The following is a 19,295-nucleotide window of genomic DNA, read 5'->3' on the forward strand; positions in this document are numbered from 1 at the left end:
GTTATTTTATTTTCATTTTGAATTCAAACATATTATACAATAATTGAACGTTGTGATCGTAGACTATCCAACGCCCTCATTGGTTGAGAGTCACACATGTGTGTCTCTCTCTGCCCACACCACTCGACAGAGATGATGTTGGTGGAAGTGTTGTGTCAAACAGCTTCTGCAGCTCTTTGCCATAAGATGCATGAGCCACAGACGAAGAGACCAGAGTCTAATTTCATAAAGCCTGTAAGCACAAAAATGTGCTAAGCACAGAAAAGTACTGCTTATCAAAAACAGGTTACTAGCCCAAATTACATTAAGTTTACAGTGTTGTGACGAGTGCCCCACTTGATTTTTGCTTTTAAAAGACATATTTCAAGCAAAATATGATCGACAGCTTTATGAAATTAGGCTCATGTCATTAGGATTGATTCCTGTTCTTCGTCTACACAAAGTATCTAAACATTGTTTTTAAGACTTTGGGTTTGGGATTGAGTTGGTCCAGCAAATCACAGTGAAGGTTCTAACTTGCCCCAAACTATAACAGGCCTTATATTTGGATTTAATAAGAAGCGGACATTGCAACACATCTTGTGCAGACAACTCGAGGCTATAGCGTGAGGTTCTCAACTGCTTGGAACACCGAATTATTAAATGGTTTCTTGACCAGAAGGCTCTGGAGTTGGGTTCTAAACTGCTAAACTGACTGGAACTACAAATTGTTGAACGGTTTCCAGATAAGAAGGAACCACGTATTTGTCCATTTCACTGTGGGCGACCCAGGCATAGTCCTCTATCACATTCTTGTTTATTTGTACATCTCCAGTCATCAATCTTGCTTTGAAGAAAAAGATCTGAAAATAATAACAGATTTTTTCAATTAGGAAACAATTATGGATATGTTCGCTTATATCGGCATGTCCTACTTTGTTTGGGCCACTGTTGGAACAAATAAAGCTCTCAACCCTTGTCAGTTTCTGGAGTGGCAATATGGGTGTCACAGATTGTTTACACGTACAAATCAATGCCAGGGAAGTGTGGCTTGGGTCTTTGCACCATTAAGTGCATAATAGGAGATTCAGGCATATTTAAGAGTGTAACTAGAAGATGTTTTTAAACTTGACAAGTTGGTTCTTCATGTTTGACCTCTACAAGAAACCCACAGCCACTCAACAAGATCTTGAACTCATTTATATCTTCCTTTCACTCATACCACTCATTCTGTGAACAGGGGTGCATTTTCGCGGCTGTAATCAATAGCTGTTTCGGACAATGATCAACCAATGGCAAGTTGAATCGAAACAGTTATTTGTTACAACTGCGAAAAACACCCCAGGATTCCTGGTGTGTGGATTAATTCACACTGATCCATTGAGGTCTTAAAACAGTGTTTTCCGTAATCACTGTAGGTAAATACACAATGCGGTCTTTGTTGTTAGGTTCAGTGTTTCAAATGACAAACCTTGGCTCCTTTGACTCCGCTCTCTCGTTGCATATCCAGTGGGTAGCTATACTTGAAGCAGGCACTGGGGGCATTGCCAAAGAAATGAGCTCTCATGTCACGCATGCTCTGTGGGCCGCATTGTGATGCCAGAACACGCCCAGCAGTCTGAAAATACACAATTAGATACTGGTTTAAGGTTTTTCAGTTTATGATGTGGAATTGAAGATAAAACAGAACCTGGTGTTCAAACAGAGCTTCTTTTTTGTGTCCAGAATCAATAGAGACGTTGCTAATATAAAGTCCAAACAATGGAAGAACGAAGAGAAGTCCTTGATTTACGGGATAGACAAACGTGTGATTATGGGTGTCACATTGCTGTTGCTGTTGATGACAGCTGGTCTCGCCTTAACAAGCAGCTGTTCTCTCTTTTAAAGGGGTGGGGTGGGATTTGTGTTTGGGGGCATCAGTTGTTAATCTTTGTGTTAATTTCCCACCATACAAGGTTTCATACTTACGAAATGGCAGTAAAATCAACCTTCATTTCGAGAGACATTAATTTGTTCTGGATATTTTGTGTGCAATGAAAAGTAAATTCATTCAAATCCTGTAAGATTCAAGATAAAATTGTACAATGAAAACAAACCTCCCGCATCGTTTCCCCTTCTTGTCTGGCACCTTGTGGCATCATCCACATGCTTTTATCTCCCACTTTGCACTTGACAAGCAGCACCAGCTTATCCATGAGTTTCCTTTGAAGGCTTTGTGGATCATCAATATCTGTACGGAAATCAAACGTGAGGTTTTGAAAATGCAACATGCAGCAGTTGACCTGGTGTGTTGACACAGTACCTGCTGCTAAACATAGGATTCGAACTGCCTCTAGCCACCGGGCAATCTCAGTGGTCTAGTTGGTATGACAGTGCTTTAGAATTGCAAAAGTCGTGGGTTTGAATCCCACCCGAGTAGTATGCCTGTGATTCTTTTCACAGAACTCGGGTAAGTACCGAGTATACAGTACTAAACATATGTCAGTGTATTTGGGTAAAAAAACGAAATGAATATTCTTTATCCCTGATGCAAATTTAACATCTATTAAGATGTGTCTATTTAATCAAAGTCTTAAAGACTTACCTGATGTACAACTTGCTGGTTTAAACTGATTGAATTCCTCCATGTATCTATCCTCCATGTCTAGAGCTGAGATGAGCTCACTGGTTTGATCATCTTCATCATCATCAACAAGGCCACTTTGTCTTCTCTTGATCCTCTCTCTAAGAAAAGGAACAAGAAACCAATCAAGAAATCATCAATAAGCAGTTGAATACTTCAGATGTATAAATTTAAATTACGCTTATTCATAGTGGTTTCTATCGTAACATTCGATAGCTGTGGACCCTGGTTGGAATTTCACCCCAGAATGGAGGTCATTACCAGAAAGTTATATAAGATGACAAATTTATCTCTTACTTGTCTTGAATAACTTGCATCTCATGACTGGACAGTAAACTATTCTCCAGCTCTACAGTCTCCTGCATGGTCATGTATTCGGTCTCAATCTGTGTGAGCTCCTGGGAAACTACAGGGTAACGCTCTAAACAGACAGCACTCATCAGATCCCATCTTGGACTCTTTGATTCTGATGGCGCTGATGGTACAGATGAAGAATAACGACAGCGTGGGTGGGAAGACTTCCTGATACGATGATGAGGTAATCTTGGGATGGATGATGCTGCTGCAGTGAAGAAGAGCAAAATATATGACATTTAAGACTAACGGATCATTTTGAAATTGAATGTTTAAATCAGATTTTGTTTATATTTCTTGACGCCCAGTAGGCCTTTGTTGATATTATTAAACAGTAATTATTTGGAACAAATAAACACCTGACCCAGTTTGTGCATGCTAACAAAACAAGCCTGTAGTCTGGAGGAAGAATCATGAGGCCTAGGGGAGTGGATCAACTTCTTCTCAGCAACAAGGTCAACCAATACGCCATTTTGAGATAATATGGTTGACATAATTACTATAAATAATACTAAGACTTTGGCAAGTCTGTCTGTAGAACTATGATGTTCATTCCGCTAGCTAAAAGTATAGCAGAACGAACCTCATAAAGTCATAGTTCTAGGTAGGAGTACATCCAACCAATCCAAGGGTCAACACATGGTCAACATGTCAAGATAGGACCAAGGCAAGGGCCCAAAGCCCCAAGGGATGAGCGCACAACAACAGTCAGTATTTACAATTACACTAACTCTCGAGTCTTGGGGCTCTTTTTATGCCACAGAATACTTGCCATTTTGAGCAAATACTTAATAATTGTGACATTAACTCTATTGTATTAAAGGGCATGTTTATCAATAAAATTAATAAGCACATATTAAGATTGTAAGAGATTTCTGGTCATTTTGGGGGCGTAATAATATTTGTTATATAAATCACACTGGTCTGAAGTGATAGCGCCCTCACTCGAACTAAAACAACCATGTTCTCGCGCGTGTGTGTGCGATTGAAACTGAACGAGTTTAAAATGAGCTTTTCGTTAACAATACAACGACTAATGTTTTCATTTTTTCGAAATATAGATATGCTGAGCTTTGTTTTCATATTAATTTATTAAAACTATGTAAATCTTACCTCGAACACTTGTAACCGAAAGACATTTTAAACTCAGATGTCGAAAAATAGCAATACTGGGCGCAGCCATCTTGGATGACATTTCTTTTGAAATTTAAGTTTCTTTTCATAATGTATTTGTACTATTTTTTCATATTTTCGATTGAAAATTATATACGTATCATTAAAAAAAATTTAATCAAAATATAAGTTTACTTTAAAAAAATTTTCAGCCAAAACTCATAAACACTTATTTTCATGTATATCATGGTAAGCTTATTGGTACTTGAATTGCATACACAACAATCGATGACGTATACACAACGCGAAGTTCCACTCTCTTGTTTTGAAATGCCAAAATTTCATTAATTGCAATATTTCACAAGTTTATTTCCAAAAAAGACATCATGTCGGAGAGTGAAAGTAACAGTTCATCGGTAAGTTCATTTAGCAAATTTATGGACTGAAACTAGGATGATATTTCTGCTAAAAAATGGTCTTTTGAGAAGTTGAGTGTCGTCTGTTTGTCATAAAAATTGTACTAACCAATGGAAAAGGAAGGTATTGTCGACACTACATTTACAAATCTGACGGCCACAATTAATTAATTCTGACCTGCGCCCCTATTTCTTTTTCCCCTGGCCTCACTTGTAATACCAAGGGCTCACACTTGGCTACACTGGGGAAAGGGGCTAGCTTTACGGAATGGGCAAAAGCATAGCAAACATTTTGTCACATTATTTGTAAATCATATGACGACACTTAAAGGAACACGTTGCCTTGGATCGGTCGAGTTGGTCTTTGAAAAGCGTTTGAAACCGTTTGTTATAAAATGCACATGGTTAGAAAGATGTTGTAAAAGTAGAATACAATGGTCCACACAAACATGCCTCGAAATTGCACAGTTTTCCTGTTTTCCTTTTGCCTCGTCGACTAACACGGTCGGCCATTTATGGGAGTCAAATTTTTGACTCCCATAAATGGCCGACCGTGTTAGTTCGCACAGTAAAAGGAAAACCAAGCAATTTTGAGGCAAATGTGTGTGGATCATTGTATTCTACTTTTAAACATCTTTCCAACCATATATGCATTTTATTAAAAAACGGTTATAAACGCTTTTTATAGACCAACTCGACCGATCCAAGGCATAGTGTTCCTTTAATTTCTGTCACTGTGGTGAAAGTGTGCAGATGGGTTTGATTTATATAAAAAAATTGCAATTAACTCGTCAATTTTCTCGAACGTGAATGCAAACTCCGTCATTATTTCTCGAACATCACTTAAAATCCAACAAAAATGACATTCGAAACTGGGTGTTTATGACGACCTGGAAAAAAGAAAATTATGGAAGCTTGACATTTAAAAAAATATTTTTGATAGATTTTAGGTATGAGGGGCTGCAATAATCAGATAAATTACAGTAGATGTTATGCCAGAAATAAATTATTAACATATTTCCTTTGTTTTTCCGTCAATGTTATGCTCTCTTCTGTCAGACTTATATTTTCTGTGTGTGGTATCTTGCAGAGTTTTTTAAATGGTTATTTGAAAGTACATCAGTTGGGACTCACCATAGAAAATATTGAATGTTCCTTGTGCTTTTAAGACTGCTACCTTTTGAGTTAAAGGAAAAGTTTCCATGTGGCGCCACCACTTTTTCATTCATAAAGTATTTAAAATATATTTGTATATATCAAGTTCAAAAGATTTCTTTTGAAAAATTACATTTGAGGTTGTAAAATGGTCCATATTTCAAAGAAAATGCCATATATGCACATTTTCCCATACATTTGAACATCATGCTTTTTTTTTTTTAATGTAGCAAGATGAGATAGCAAAGTCCTTTCAGTACCTGCCAGAGAGGCAGGCAAAGGTCGCAACGCTCCTTAACATGATGAAGAAAACAGATAAGACTGAGAAACACGACAAAGACAAGGATAAAGACACTGAAGATGATTCTAGTGATCCCATTTATTACTGCATTTGCCGCTCCACTGATGGGACAAGATTTATGATGTAAGTTTTAACATGATGCATGACTCATAACCCGATGTAGTCCTGCATGCAATTTCAGAGTCAGACCTTCATTTTGAAGGAGTGAGCAATTGATCTCTGCCGCACTCCTTACCTTGTCCAAGGAGTCAGTTTCAGGCCTGATACTGCTTCACAGAGGCAACAAAGGCAATTGATTCCATGCCTTGGTGCTCTAGCCATTTAAAAACCAAAGCAAACAGGATTGAGGAGTACGATCATTATTTGACTGTTGAATGTTGAGGTGATTTAGTAGGGGGTATAAGCTTTGAGCCATAGACATTGAAGAGTCCTGTCTTGTGGATTGGCTCTCAACACGGGGGTTATGTTGAAGCTTATTTGTGACTGACATTACAAATGTCTTGCATTAACTATGGGATAACCAGTGAGTTAAAGGAAGGGTATTTGGTAATTACTCAAAAAATAAATGGACATAATAATATACTTGGTAAGAAGCACTGCAAATGAATGAGATTTTTAGAGGAATATGGTTTTAGAGAGAGGGATTAAAAAATGCACAAATTTGTCTTCTCGGGATAAGCAATGTACTTGTGATTAGTGGTCCTAAAATGTTTGAGTATGCGTGAAACTTGCAAAATTTGTTGAATGGTGATTATATGTAGAAGGATCTGGGGTCGATTTCACAAAGAGGTAGGACTAGTCCTAACTTAGGACTAATCTTAGGATATATTAATAATGTATGGCTAGTCCTAAGATCCACCCCAGATTTTGACTGGTCAACAGGATTAGCAGATAAAACTCTTCAATGACGATAGTTTGTGCTCAGATGTACTAAGACCTGCCTTGGTTAAGACAGTGTTTAAGTGCTAGTGAAGTCTGAATGTATTGATTTATTTGATCAGAAATACTTGTCTATATTTTGCTGTGCAGATGCTGTGATTACTGTGAAGAATGGTATCATGGAAACTGCATTGGTATCGAGAAAGAAGCTTCCAGAAGCATCAAGAGATATGCCTGTCCTCCCTGTCAGAGTAAGTATGGTTTTGTATGAACACAGTGTTGTAAAAGTAGGTTCAGCTTTATTCAGATGGACTCGGCTAGCTGCTTCTCATGACTGTAGGCAGGGCATCGGTATGAAGTATCTGAATGCTATTGGAGTTGTTGGAGATGGGGGTGTGAATAACTTTAAACCAAGTGGACTAAATTGAATGGGCTTGGTGTTGATTGGGTTTCAAGTTTTAGTTGACTTACAAATTGGGCATCATTGCAATAAAAGCAAACAATTTTGTAAAGCACAGCAATGTAATTTTTCATTAAAAATGGTGGATGTTGATCTCAAACTCATAGGTTAAGGTACACCCTTGTTGCACTGAGCCAATTGCCCATTTGCCATTTATTCTTTAATCTCAATTGCAATTATCACCAAAAGGAAAGCTTTTGTTTTCTTTGTTAATTGTTCTTTTTTTTTTTCATTCAGAGAAAAACCCAGAAGCGAAGACCCTTTACAAGGAGAAGAAGGAAAAAGTCGAGGTCAGGAAGGAGAAGGAGAAGGAAAAAGAAAAAGAAAAGGAGCGTGAACGAGAACGAGAACGAGAACGAGACAAAGAGAGACATGAGAGAGAACGGGAACAAGAGCTGCACCCCAAGAAAAAGAAGAAGAAGAAAAAGAAGAAGATTGTCTCTTCAGATGAGAAGAAAAGGAAGGAAAGAAGGAAAGATAAAATTAAGAAGAAGAAGAAGAGGATGCCTACAAGTTCCTCATCAGATCGGGACAGCAGAAAGGTGACTGGAGCAGCAGCAGTAAGTATTTACAGTATTTTGTTCTCACAGCAGTCTGGTATTCAGTCAGCCGAAGCCTTTACAGGCCTCAAAATTGTGTAAAAATGCTCCAAGGTAAACTGTGGTGGGTGCACTGTATTGCAAACTGCGTTATTACCTCAGTGCCCTGGTCATTGCCATGTTGCCCTTTGAAATGCTCCAAATACTCTTTTGCATTTCCCTCATTTAGATCCCATTTATAGTAAGGAAAACATGTGAAAAAGGTGTCCTTCTCAAAATTTGAACAGACGATACAGATATGCATTTATCAATGATGTAGCAGGGGTTGTGAAGAGAAATATGTGAAGCGTAACTTCTCTACTAACTCACCTTGCACTATCCAGTCATTATCACATTAGTGAATGGTTTTTTTGTTATGCTTTTCCCACCAGCGACATGCAAGGCGGTGTGGTCAATGTCAACCGTGTCAACTTATTAGTGACTGTGGCAAATGTGATTTCTGCTTGGTAAGTTTCAGCTCTTACAACAAGAAAATATGTTGCACAGAGGACAGGAACCCTAAGCGTAATGTGCCTTTCGTCCCATTTCTTTTTGATCAGAAAGCCTCAGTCTGTTCTTTCCTGTCTTGTTTACCATTATGGACCCCAGTTAGAAACCCGAACTGGAGCCTTGCATATGGATTTGGTTTTTCCCCTATTGGTTTACAGTAGTAGTGATTTTTGAGAGTCCCTTGGTATCATTACCTGAAGGATCTCGCTTTATAATATCGAGTAATATGGACATTCAAGTTGGCCCAGTTGTCACTTCTTTGCCTGTCTCATCAAGGGACCATGATTCTAATCCCATCTCCGACTGGAGCCTTGCATGTGGATTGGATTTTCAGTCCTTACCTAATTGCGTTGGTTTTCCGAAATTGGGGTTTTCCTCCCACATCTATTATTGAGACTTCTTCGTAATTTTCTAGTCAGGGGTATCTTCAGGCCTTCAAGTCACACTGCTGGTCCGTTTTGAGGTTCCTTTGATTTCATATCAAGAATATTTTTTTAATGCAGCTTGACTGGAACACGCTATCTCATCTTAGAGTACCCCGCAAAAAAAGTGATTGCAACTCTTCCCTAACTTAGGCCAACTCTGAATCAGTGGCTACGGCACCGGCTACAGCTGGATTACCATGCCGGCTGGATTACCATGCTTTAAAGCACAGGCTGACCTGAGCAATAGCTACACTCAGCAGTTCATTGCCTTAATGTAACTGTATATAACATTGTTAGTAATTTATTTAAACTTATTTTCAGGACATGAAGAAATACGGTGGACTAAACAAACTCAGACAGAAGTGTCGTTTAAAACAGTGCATTAGACTGGCCAGTGTAAGTTTGTTTTTGATGTGTTTATTTGATTTCCTGCTTTTTACTGGTTGTTGTATTTAGTGGCAACCAGTGGTTTCACATGGAGCCCTTGCGTATGACGTCACCAGCGCAAACAGTGCCCTCATTGAGGTCTTAGGAAGGCTGGGAAATGTGCTCGGTGCAATTGCTAAAGCAATTAGTCTTGATCATGATTCCAAAGCCCAATGTTCGGAAATAGTGAACAATATTTTAAGGGGTTGGATAACTTTCCGTATGGCGCAATCACTTTTTCAATCATTTTTACAAAAAGGGATATCTCATTGAGGTAAATTAGATACTATATTATTTCATATCAAATGAAAAAGTGGTGGCGCCATACGGAAACTTTTCCAAGGGGGTATTTACTAAGTTTCTTGTGACTCTGGTGACCATTGAGTGTGTGTTGTTTCATGTATTATGTTTGGTTCCTTAAAGTGCTGGTACCTCGTCCCACATACCATGCAGGATAATACTGTATGTTAAAGCGCCTTGAGCGTCACTGAGTGACGGATATGCGCGCTATATAAGAAGCCACTTTTATTATTATGTCAAGTCTTTGGTAATTACTAATGTTGTCCGCCTGTTTTAAACTTTGACTTTGATAGGGTATGTTCAGCTCATAACATAATCCAACTTCACTCTGATTTTGTTGAAGTTATGTAATTGTGTATTTCATTTTTTGTGTAACTTACCATTCTTTTAATTGTTGTTATCATTTTGAAATGTGCAGAAAGTTCTGAGGCATAAGAACCTTGGTTCCAGTCATTCGGAGTCGGACACCAGAAACTGGGATACAGCAAGTCTAGATACAGACACCGACACACAAAGCAGCTTCTCTGAACGGCCTAATAGAGTAAGTCAAGTAAGTAAATGACTGTTATGTATGACCCCTAGAATTATCATGAACTGTGCACTCACTTTTTGAACTGTGTAAAATAAAACTTGTTTGAATAAGCAATATTTGTGCAACATTTTAAGCTACAAGCAACAACAAATTGTTCATGTGTGTTGTGTTGTCACTTAGCCTTCACGAAAAACTCTGCTAGGGTCAAAACGTCAGGCCATTAACTATTTTGTTCATTTTCTACCTATTGGTTGGTTAGCAGTTTGCAACAGCTAATTCTATTTCTCATTTTCTTTGTGGTCAGCAATCAACGCCGTCGTCAGTGGATGTGAGTTTATTGGATCATTACGACTATGCCATGAGACCTGAACTCGACCCAACTGAGAAGAAAGAGAAAAAGGAAAGAAAAGAAAAGAAGGAAAAGCAGTCTGAACACAAAGAGAAACAGGTCAGTAAGAATGGAAGATGCAGCATTGGATCTTAAATCTATCATGTGATTTGACTTTTGTGCTCACAGTAAAGCCATTTGTGAGATAGATTTGAATGGTGACTGGTGCAGTACACTTGTTCAATTGTTCAATCACATTTTAATTCCTCGGACTAAATCCAGTGTTGCTGTATTATTATTAATCAAGGCGAACTCGGCAGCGGCACCCCCAGATGGCACGCATGAAAAAAGAGAAGAGCGCGCAGCGAAGCCCTGAAGCGCCTTAGCAACTTGTTTGTCTCATCAGTTTATTCATATATGCACCTTCTGTGTGTTGCCCTCAGCACATGACTTTTTAGTGCACCATTATGTGTGTGCGGGTAACTGGGCATGCACGCGGCGTGTGACCTATGGTATTGTGTCTTCTTATTTGCCAACAACTCATCACCCTCATGCATTATGCATAACATTTCTCCCTCCAAAATCTGTGGCAAAAAGTAAAGAAAAACATGAGGCTTGCGCTGGTCTTTTTCCGTGTGTGATATCTGGAGTCGTGCTTGACATCTTGGGGTGCTGCATGCGCCTTGACTAAAGGCTACAAAGACTGTTGTACTTGTGCCACACATTTAATTGAGAATCGTGTACGGCTGTTTTCTGTCTCTTGTGTAACTGGGAAGAAGCTTGCTCCTAACCTGGTAAAACCAAGTTTAGTAAGCAAGGCATTGCACCAGACTTCTTTTAGATATAACTTGCAATTTTTTTCAAAAACACGTTCCACTTTTGATGGAAATTTGAGAGTCATATCAGTCATTTCATAATTGTTCATCCATGTTAAAAAGCCTCTTCCTATTTTGTCATTCAGGCATTCAAAGAGAAAGAGAAGCGACCAACCAAAGAGGAGCGTAAGCGTAAACGCGCCCAGCAGAAGCCCACCATTGATGAGCCTAAATTCAAGAGAGTGTTGCGATCAGCCGCACCTGTTGAGGAAGATTTACCACAGTGCTATGGACCTGGTTGTGTCAATGCTGCCAGACATAGCAGCAAGTATTGCAGTGAAGCATGTGGCCTCAAACTTGCCACAAAGTAAGTCTACTTTATGGCCTGGGCCCAATTTCATGAAGCCTGTAAGCACAAAAAGTGCTAAGCACAGTAAAATCTTGCTTAGCATAAACTGGGTACCAGCCAAAATTCAATAAAGTTAACATTGTTACAACTGGTGCCCCTCTCAACTTTTGCTAAGCAAAGAAATTTGTCAACTAGAGTTTTCTTCTAAACAGCTTTATAACCTAATTTTATTTTTCTCTTATAATACATTTATGATTCTGATCTTGATTCCTTTCCCAGTCGTTTGTTTGAGTTCCTGCCCCAGCGTATTCAGCAGTGGCAGCGTAGTCCCTGTATCGCTGAAGAAAATAACAAGAAATCCCTGGAGAAGATGAGAAGCGAGATGGAAGAAGCCAAGAAGAAGATTGGAGAACTGGACGGCAAGATCGTCAAACTGAATAACCTGATCGACAGAGCCAAGAGGGAGAAAGTGGCACTGGATCAAGACGTAAGTGTTTGGGGAGGGAGGGAGGAGGGGTTGGGGTTGTACAGTCCAAAAGCAAACTTGGTTGAGTCTCAAATCTAAACGTGGTTTTCTAAAGAGAAACACTTTTTAAACATTCCTCTCTGGGCCCAACTCCATAGAGCTGCTTAAGCAGAAATAGTTTCTGCTTAGCAAAAATAAGCAGGTTACCAGTCACAGATTGTACATATTAGAAATGTCATTTTGGCTGGTAACCATATTCTGGTAAGCATAATTTTGTTGTGCTTTAGCTATTTTGTGGGCTTTAGCAGCTTTATAAAAATTTTCCCTTGGTGTTTTCTGGGACATTTTAGACTTTTTTTACAAGTTATTTTTAAAATTGTTAATAACAAAATGATTTATTTGCTGTTCAGTTCATTTGTCTCTGACATCATTCTTGGACTCTGATAATGGTCTCATGATTATGACCTCATTTATTGAGCAAGATTTGTTTGGTATGGAGGCATCTCTAACCAATGATGTTGACGCAGCTAGTAAAAACGCCATCCTGATGCAAGTTAAAAGCCTGTGCATTGCTTTGACAATTGTGAATTAATAAAGTGAATAATCTTGTTTGATTTCTACAGAATACAGATGGAGAGAGTGAAGAAGCTGACCTGAGTATCTTCTGTGTATCTTGTGGTCATCCTATCAACCCAGCTAGGGCCCTTAGACACATGAGCAAATGCTACACTAAGGTACGTCATAGTCAGTGAGTTTCCCCCTTGAGACTCTTCCTTTTACAACTCTGCTGTTTTAATTATTTGTTTTTCTTAGACTGGTTGGGATGCAGGATTGAGTTTCTTGCTGGCAGGGGGAGAATCGTTGATCTAGGTTTGCCGTAGGGCTTGCCTTTTGAGATTTGTACAAAATTATCGCCTCACTCCTGCAAGACAAGGGTTTGGTGTCCTCCAAGTAATACACATCATTATCTCCCACTCCCACTCCCACATGATTTCCACATCTACTTTCTCCCCACTTTTTGATGAAGTATTATTTTGTTTACAGTCTTGTAAAGTTTTAGTTTCATATACTGCTTATAGATTTGAGGCAGACAAATCTACATGTATGTGCAATGTGTATCAGTTCCTTTTTCTTGTTCTTGTACATTTTTACTGTTGATTTTTCCAATTTAGAATGATTGTTTAACTGTTGTCTACTATGTTGATGTTTTTATCTTGCAGATTGTCATTCTGTTTGACCTTTTGGTCACAATATGATATTGTCCAATAGACCAATACTGTCCAAATATTATACCAATACACCCGTCTTTGCTTGACTGTACATAATTATTAGAGAAATACTGTGCATACCTGAGCGTCTAGTGCTCATTCCTGCATTATAAGTTTTTGCAGTCTGTATTTTTGCATTGCTAATGTCTGTTGTATGTTTTTAATGTGTAATTGTCTCCTCTCTCTATTTGTTATTCTGTACAGTCTTTGACACTTTTTGTTGTTAATATACAGAGTGGTGTGTGGTTTTATACATTTTTGATATGTATTTTGATATATTTTGATATACTTTTCACTCCAGGAAAAGGAATTTCATGTACTTTTTAACATGACTAATATTGAATTGAGTTTAACAGCTCCATACCATTTATCTTTGTTTGATTCTCTAAGAGGAGTTTTATTCTTCTTTTTTTTTGCCGTACGCTTTATATACTTCTATTGTTATAAATTTATGTTTCTTACGTTTTAATTTTTCCCTACAATTTTAGTTGCTTAGTTTTGTACTATCAGTCCTTAATAAGGAAATAGAGGTGTAGACGACAAGGGCTTAAACGGCTGTTTAAAACCGACAGGCTCGTGGGTGGGCTAAATAACCAAGCAAGGTCCTTTATTTGTATCTATGTTAAAGGGTTACTATCATCATAGTGTGTCTTTTTTGGTATTATTTGGAGGCCTACTTTTAATTTTATGCTTACTTCTTTAACTGGTACTTTTGTATTTTTATTTTTGTTCTTCTTTGTAGGCCTACTTTTATTATTATGCTACTTTATTATTTTTATCGTTATTATTATTAATATTATGTCTTAATATTGTGTTTGTTAAGAATTACTTGCGTTGCTTGGTAATTGGAAACACTTGTTCAATTTAATTTCAGTATGAGAGTCAGACGTCGTTTGGGTCAGCATTCAAGACCAAGATTGTTGGGTGAGTAGAAATTCACTCTGTGTTAAATTGCAGGTAGTTTTAGCTGCAAAACTGTTTTGAATAAATCTGTTTTGAATAAATAACCTGCGTACTTCATGTCTATTTATACAAAAATGGTGCAATATTCAGCTTTTTTATTTTCTTTAATTATTTGTTTCTTCACAGAGAGTCAATGTTTTGTGATTTCTTCAACTCACAGCAGAACACATACTGTAAGAGATTGAAAGTGTTATGCCCTGAACACACCAAGGAGCCCAAGGTCAGTTTTGTTTAGAGATAGTTGCCGATAAACACCATCTTTTCGTTATCGAGTAGTTACATTTTTTTTAGTCAATCAAGTGGTTCACAGACCAATCAAGCAAAGAAGTTGATAAAATGCTTGCATCTAGCATGCAGTATTCGCGCATGACGCATAGTTGTGCATTCAAAAATTGTTTATCATTGCCAATAGAGATGGCTGTCTTGACATATTTTAGGTGACGCACACTTGTTTTCATGCTCAATATATCTTCACATGCAATTTGATTAAAAAAAGCTGACCATGGTTAGATTTGAGCAGTGTTGGACATCATTTTAGTGGGGTTTATTATTCAAGAGCTTTGCAAGCTTCAGTTGGGGGACCTTTTATTTGGATGCTATAGAAAATATAGAAGATTTTGGGGTTGAACAAAGAATTGACTAGAGTGGTATTCGAACCAACGACCTCCAGGTTAACGTGCCGGCTCTCTACCAACTGAGCTTTCTATCCTAATTTTGTCAATATCTTTGTTCGGTGGTGCCAGTCAGAAGCCATACAACCATTAACTGCCGTGTAGCCAAAATATAAAAATGAACATCATTCATGTGTGCAATGAAGAGAACAATTTCATTTGTTATGGGATGAAATGTTTCGTTCAACTCAGCTTGGCTTCATTGAAGGGAACATTTCATCTTTCAACTCATGGAAATATTGTGCTCATAAACTTTCATTACTCCTGTGAATATTTAACCTTGTATTTAAATAATTGTTTGAATCTTACCTTAAATATATTGTTATACTTATTGATATTCATTCTTTCTTGAATCAATTTAATCCATCTGCTTGTGTATTGTTCTAATATTTAGTGCTTTCGTTTTAACTTCCTTAGTGTGGGATAATAATGTTTTTTATCTTATCTTATCTTATTATTTGTTTACTGGTCTGTTACTCTGATTTACAACAAATCGACATAATAATATCCAATACACTTATTGCAGCTTATCTTGAAAATACTTCTAAGATTAAAGGTTTATTTTCCATCCGTAGGTCAGCGCTGATGAGGTGTGTGGCTGCCCTCTAGTGGCAGATGTCTTCCAGGAAACCAAAGGTTTCTGTCGTATTGCCAAAAGGAAATGCAGTAAACATTACAACTGGGAGAAATTGAGAAGGGCAGAGATCGATCTGGAAAGAGTCAGATGGGTAAGAAATGGAATTGTTCAACTCAGGGAGAGCTTTTTAGTACTTTGATCCTGCCCATACTCATGTCAGCTGCTTGGATTTAACATGATAAGCTTATTTGTTTTCTATTGATTTTACAATTAAAAATTTAACTGTATTAGTCAGTTTAATTTTAAACTGTTATTTTGTTGTATGTCCTTTGGCAGTGGCTGAAGTTAGACGAGCTCCTGGAACAAGAACGTAACATCCGTCAGGCCATGTTTAACAGAGCTGGAGTTCTGGGCTTGATGCTTCATCAAACGTTGGATCACAGTCTTCTTATGCCTACTGGAGTACCACCGCAACACCAGGCACAAGTTGCTGTCTCCAGGCAGTAAAATAGCAGCTCATCTTCAATTTCCGGGTGAACAAACAAAATTGACTAGAACTGGGTTTGGAGTTGCAATCTCCAGATGATCGTGCCGGCCTGTCAACCACTGAGTTAAGTAGCTCAACGGACCTCCATTAATAGGGAGATTTAAATTTCACCCAGTCAGTTTTTGCTGTGGTGGCTTATCATCTCATCTTCAACATTTTCCTAGAAGACTCTATTGCAGTGATGAATCTTTGGTTTGCCAATAATGGGCCAGACTAGGTGTGTTTTCTTCAAGCTTTGATTTTGTCTTGGGTCTTTTTGAAAACTACGGCTTTGACTCTAGCTTAGGTTCCATCAGTTATTTTGAAAATGTACACTCCTGGTCTAGAGCTTCAAATAGATGGAAGGGGCCTAAGCCTAGGTTCCAAAATTGGCCTTACATTCAGTTCTGGATGTGGATAAATATTCCCAATGATCTAATTAGAGCCAAACGAGAAGAGAAGATGATGAAGAAATTGCAGTTTTAAATGTGGGAGGAAAACCCCAGAGGAGCTTTGAAGGGTTATTGAAGGAAACATGAAGTCTCTTTCTTGGATATGGCAGATAAGCTTTTATGGGGTTTGGGATTGAGAAAATCCTTCTGTAATACCCTGTTCACACAAAGACGCCGCTTCTACTACGATGGGGAATTGGCCGATAGCGTGGCCGAGAGCGTGACCAATCGTGGGCAAACATGGGAGGATCTCCATGAGCGTGGTTGGTCGGCGTGGGATCTCCTAGGTCGGGAAGCTGCATGCTCTCCCCACGCTTATTTTGAACAAGTTCAAAATAAACATAGCCGGGTCGTGGCCGAAAATAAGCGGGGCAAAGTCGTAGTGGGCACGCCATTGTTGTACAAGCAGCGTGGTAGCACCGTGGTTAGATCTATGTGGTCGTCACAACAACGCAGCACGGTCATCACCAAGGAGTAAAATGGGTACCTGGGAGGTTAGGGACTGTTGATGTGACTGATCAGCAACCTGAGCCCAATTTCATAGAGCTGCTTAAGCACAACAAGTAGCCAAGCACAACAAAATTATGCTTACCGGAATAAGGTTACCAGCCAAACTATTATATCTCATGTACAGTTTGTTACTGGTATCCTGCTTCATCTTGCTTAGCAGACAATTGTTAATTAAAGCCATTATACACTTTCGGTAAACAGTATTGTCCAAGTCCTACGCTTTGTGTATCACAACTTATATATAAAATAACAATCCTGTGGAAATTTAGGCTCAATCGGACATCGGAGTCGGGAGAAAATAACGGGAAAACCCACTCCTGTTTTCGCGCGTTTCGCCGTGTCATGACATGTGTTAATAACGAATCCGTAATTCTCGCTAACGAGAATTTATATTGTTTTACCGTTTTCTCAAAAAGTAAAGCATTTCAAGAGAAGTCTTTCACCATTACCTTCTATAAACCCTGTAAATTATTTGTAAATCTGTGAACTTTTTTGTTTGTTTCTGTACCGAAAGGGTCCAATGGCTTTAAGAACAATTTTCTGATTAAGCAGCTTTATGAAGTTGGGCCTTGTTTGTCAGTGGGTTTGTCGTCTCTTTATAATACTCAGAAAAACCTTTCTTTCCCCTCGACAGAATTTTTGTTTTGTTCAAGAGCCTTTAGTCTTTGCAACAAACACGAGAAGGGTAATTTCAGAAGTATTTAGTTTTCTTCAAAAATGACATTGGCACGGTGCATATATCCAGTCATTGGAACCAGTCTCTATGTGTAGTGGGTTTGGTTTAGGATGGGAATGTACAGACTCTGCCAACAGAATCCTTGTATATATTACATTAAACCTTGGAAAAAACAATCTAGTCGCCATGTTTTTAAAGAGAGATTGTATGATAGTTATTATGGACCAATGTACATTTTGTAAATTGTAAATATTACATATTTATATTGCTTTGAAATAAAATGCACATAAAACGAATTTATAGAGCTCTGAACGTGGACTTTTTATTGAAGTGTTTTAAAAGTTAAACAAATTATGTATAAAGATTCAAATAAAATTGTTGATGCAATTTTACTAAAAAATAGTATGACAAACAATTGTTTAAAAAATTCTGGGCAATCTTATAACTAATATTTGAGGCCCATCCCATTAGCAACTTTTTAAGATATTGCGGTTTTGTTTCTCGGGATTAGGCCAAAGATTTCATACAGAGGTGTGGAAAATTCTTGGTCTGAGTCGTCAAACTTTTTAGGATACTGTCTGGTTTTTGATAAAACTGCCTCAAAATCAAGATTAAAAGGAAAAGTTTTTGAGGCTGAAAAATGTTTTTTTTATAATTGTGTTGATTGGTCTGATCCAAAGTGTTGCGTTTGTAAGGTGCTACACTATCAACAGAAACTTTTTGATTGTCTGCTGCTACACGATTGTACAAAGTTTCTTTGTACTGTATGTTGTTTTGACTGCGTGTGTAAACTACAAATCCGTCCTGCCATGTGTTCAAGCTACACTTACCTAAACTAAGGCTTTAAGGAACTGTTCAACACCAATTTATTTGCAAGGACCGATTAATTGAACTAAGACCAGTGTACCAAATAACAATTCTTTGATGCTTAGAGCTTTTAATAATTGCGTGGAAAAACGGAGTTAATTTGATAAAAACACAAATTTGTATTATTCAGAATGTGTTACGTGTACATGTAGTTAGGAATATTTTATTTTCCTTTCTCACTTGTGGGGTTGGAACAAAGAAAACACGACAGTTATAGCAGTATTTTGAACCACCGAGGCTCTGGACTAAGAAGCCAACATTCAACCAATTGAGCTATTATATGCTATATAGCATTATAGGGACTTTAGTCGTATGTAATTGGTTGGTGGTTATCTAGTTGCGATAACAAAACCCTCCTTCTGCTGATGGCGGGAGGAGGGTTACGTTATCGCAACTAGTGCTTTTTTTAGTGGTTTCAAGTTTTTTAAATACATGCATCTCTGTTTGGTGGGTGGGTGGTGCCAGTCAAAGGATGGAGGCGGAAGCCAAACTGTCGTGCATCAGGGATCAAACCATGATATTTTGATACAACAATTAGCAGAACCACCAACCAACATGACCGGCATCAGTTTGTCATATAAAAAAGGGTGTGTTGTAATGGGATTACATAGCATACTGACAACATAAGCAATACTACAATACCGGACACTCCTATAAAAACTATTCCCAACTACTTGCAACTTGTACAATGAGTAATGACGTGTCGGCGACCTCTACTAACAACATGAATAGACTGTTTACATTCAATCAATGGACTTGCACATGTGACTGTCATG

General features: G+C 38.1%; 2 protein-coding genes across 4 annotated transcripts; one reads left to right on the top strand and one right to left on the bottom strand.

Moving 5' to 3' along the window:
* Nucleotides 1–117: 117 nt before the first annotated feature.
* Nucleotides 118–4,143, bottom strand: LOC139933798 (large ribosomal subunit protein mL46-like). Of its 2 annotated transcripts, none has more exons than XM_071928012.1 (6): nt 4,070–4,143; nt 2,900–3,164; nt 2,564–2,703; nt 2,076–2,209; nt 1,451–1,597; nt 118–842 (listed from the first exon to the last, which is right to left on the bottom strand). In XM_071928012.1, exons 1-6 carry the CDS (start codon nt 4,137–4,139, stop codon nt 678–680), a joined length of 921 nt encoding a protein of 306 aa, XP_071784113.1. In that variant the 5' UTR covers nt 4,140–4,143; the 3' UTR covers nt 118–677. The 2 variants fall into 2 exon arrangements, with proteins under 2 accessions (XP_071784113.1, XP_071784114.1); XM_071928013.1 differs by having other exon boundaries at nt 2,900–3,161; nt 4,070–4,139.
* Nucleotides 4,144–4,362: 219 nt separating this feature from the next.
* On the top strand, nt 4,363–17,941 carry LOC139933937 (CXXC-type zinc finger protein 1-like). 2 transcript variants are annotated; one of them, XM_071928178.1, is made up of 15 exons: nt 4,363–4,485; nt 5,871–6,064; nt 6,971–7,071; nt 7,518–7,840; nt 8,251–8,325; nt 9,115–9,189; nt 9,938–10,069; nt 10,356–10,499; nt 11,341–11,561; nt 11,823–12,030; nt 12,633–12,743; nt 14,152–14,201; nt 14,367–14,460; nt 15,487–15,639; nt 15,825–17,941. In XM_071928178.1, exons 1-15 carry the CDS (start codon nt 4,456–4,458, stop codon nt 15,993–15,995), a joined length of 2,082 nt encoding a protein of 693 aa, XP_071784279.1. In that variant the 5' UTR covers nt 4,363–4,455; the 3' UTR covers nt 15,996–17,941. The 2 variants fall into 2 exon arrangements, with proteins under 2 accessions (XP_071784279.1, XP_071784280.1); XM_071928179.1 differs by having other exon boundaries at nt 9,938–10,060.
* The last annotated feature ends 1,354 nt before the right edge of the window (nt 17,942–19,295 follow it).

The sequence above is a fragment of the Asterias amurensis genome, chromosome 2 (assembly GCF_032118995.1).
Source record: "Asterias amurensis chromosome 2, ASM3211899v1".
NCBI classification, from domain to species: domain Eukaryota; kingdom Metazoa; phylum Echinodermata; class Asteroidea; order Forcipulatida; family Asteriidae; genus Asterias; species Asterias amurensis.

Excerpts from the sequence above, each read along its gene's own strand:
- LOC139933937 (XM_071928178.1), top strand. The coding sequence starts at position 4,456 with ATGTCGGAGAGTGAAAGTAACAGTTCATCG. Across the intron at positions 7,072-7,517 it reads TGCCTGTCCTCCCTGTCAGA|AGAAAAACCCAGAAGCGAAG; the intron begins GTAAGTATGGTT and ends TTTTTCATTCAG. Across the intron at positions 15,640-15,824 it reads ATCTGGAAAGAGTCAGATGG|TGGCTGAAGTTAGACGAGCT; the intron begins GTAAGAAATGGA and ends GTCCTTTGGCAG.
- LOC139933798 (XM_071928012.1), bottom strand. The coding sequence starts at position 4,139 with ATGGCTGCGCCCAGTATTGCTATTTTTCGACATCTGAGTTTAAAATGT. Across the intron at positions 3,165-4,069 it reads TTCGGTTACAAGTGTTCGAG|CAGCATCATCCATCCCAAGA; the intron begins GTAAGATTTACA and ends TCTTCACTGCAG. Across the intron at positions 843-1,450 it reads GCGGAGTCAAAGGAGCCAAG|ATCTTTTTCTTCAAAGCAAG; the intron begins GTTTGTCATTTG and ends TATTATTTTCAG.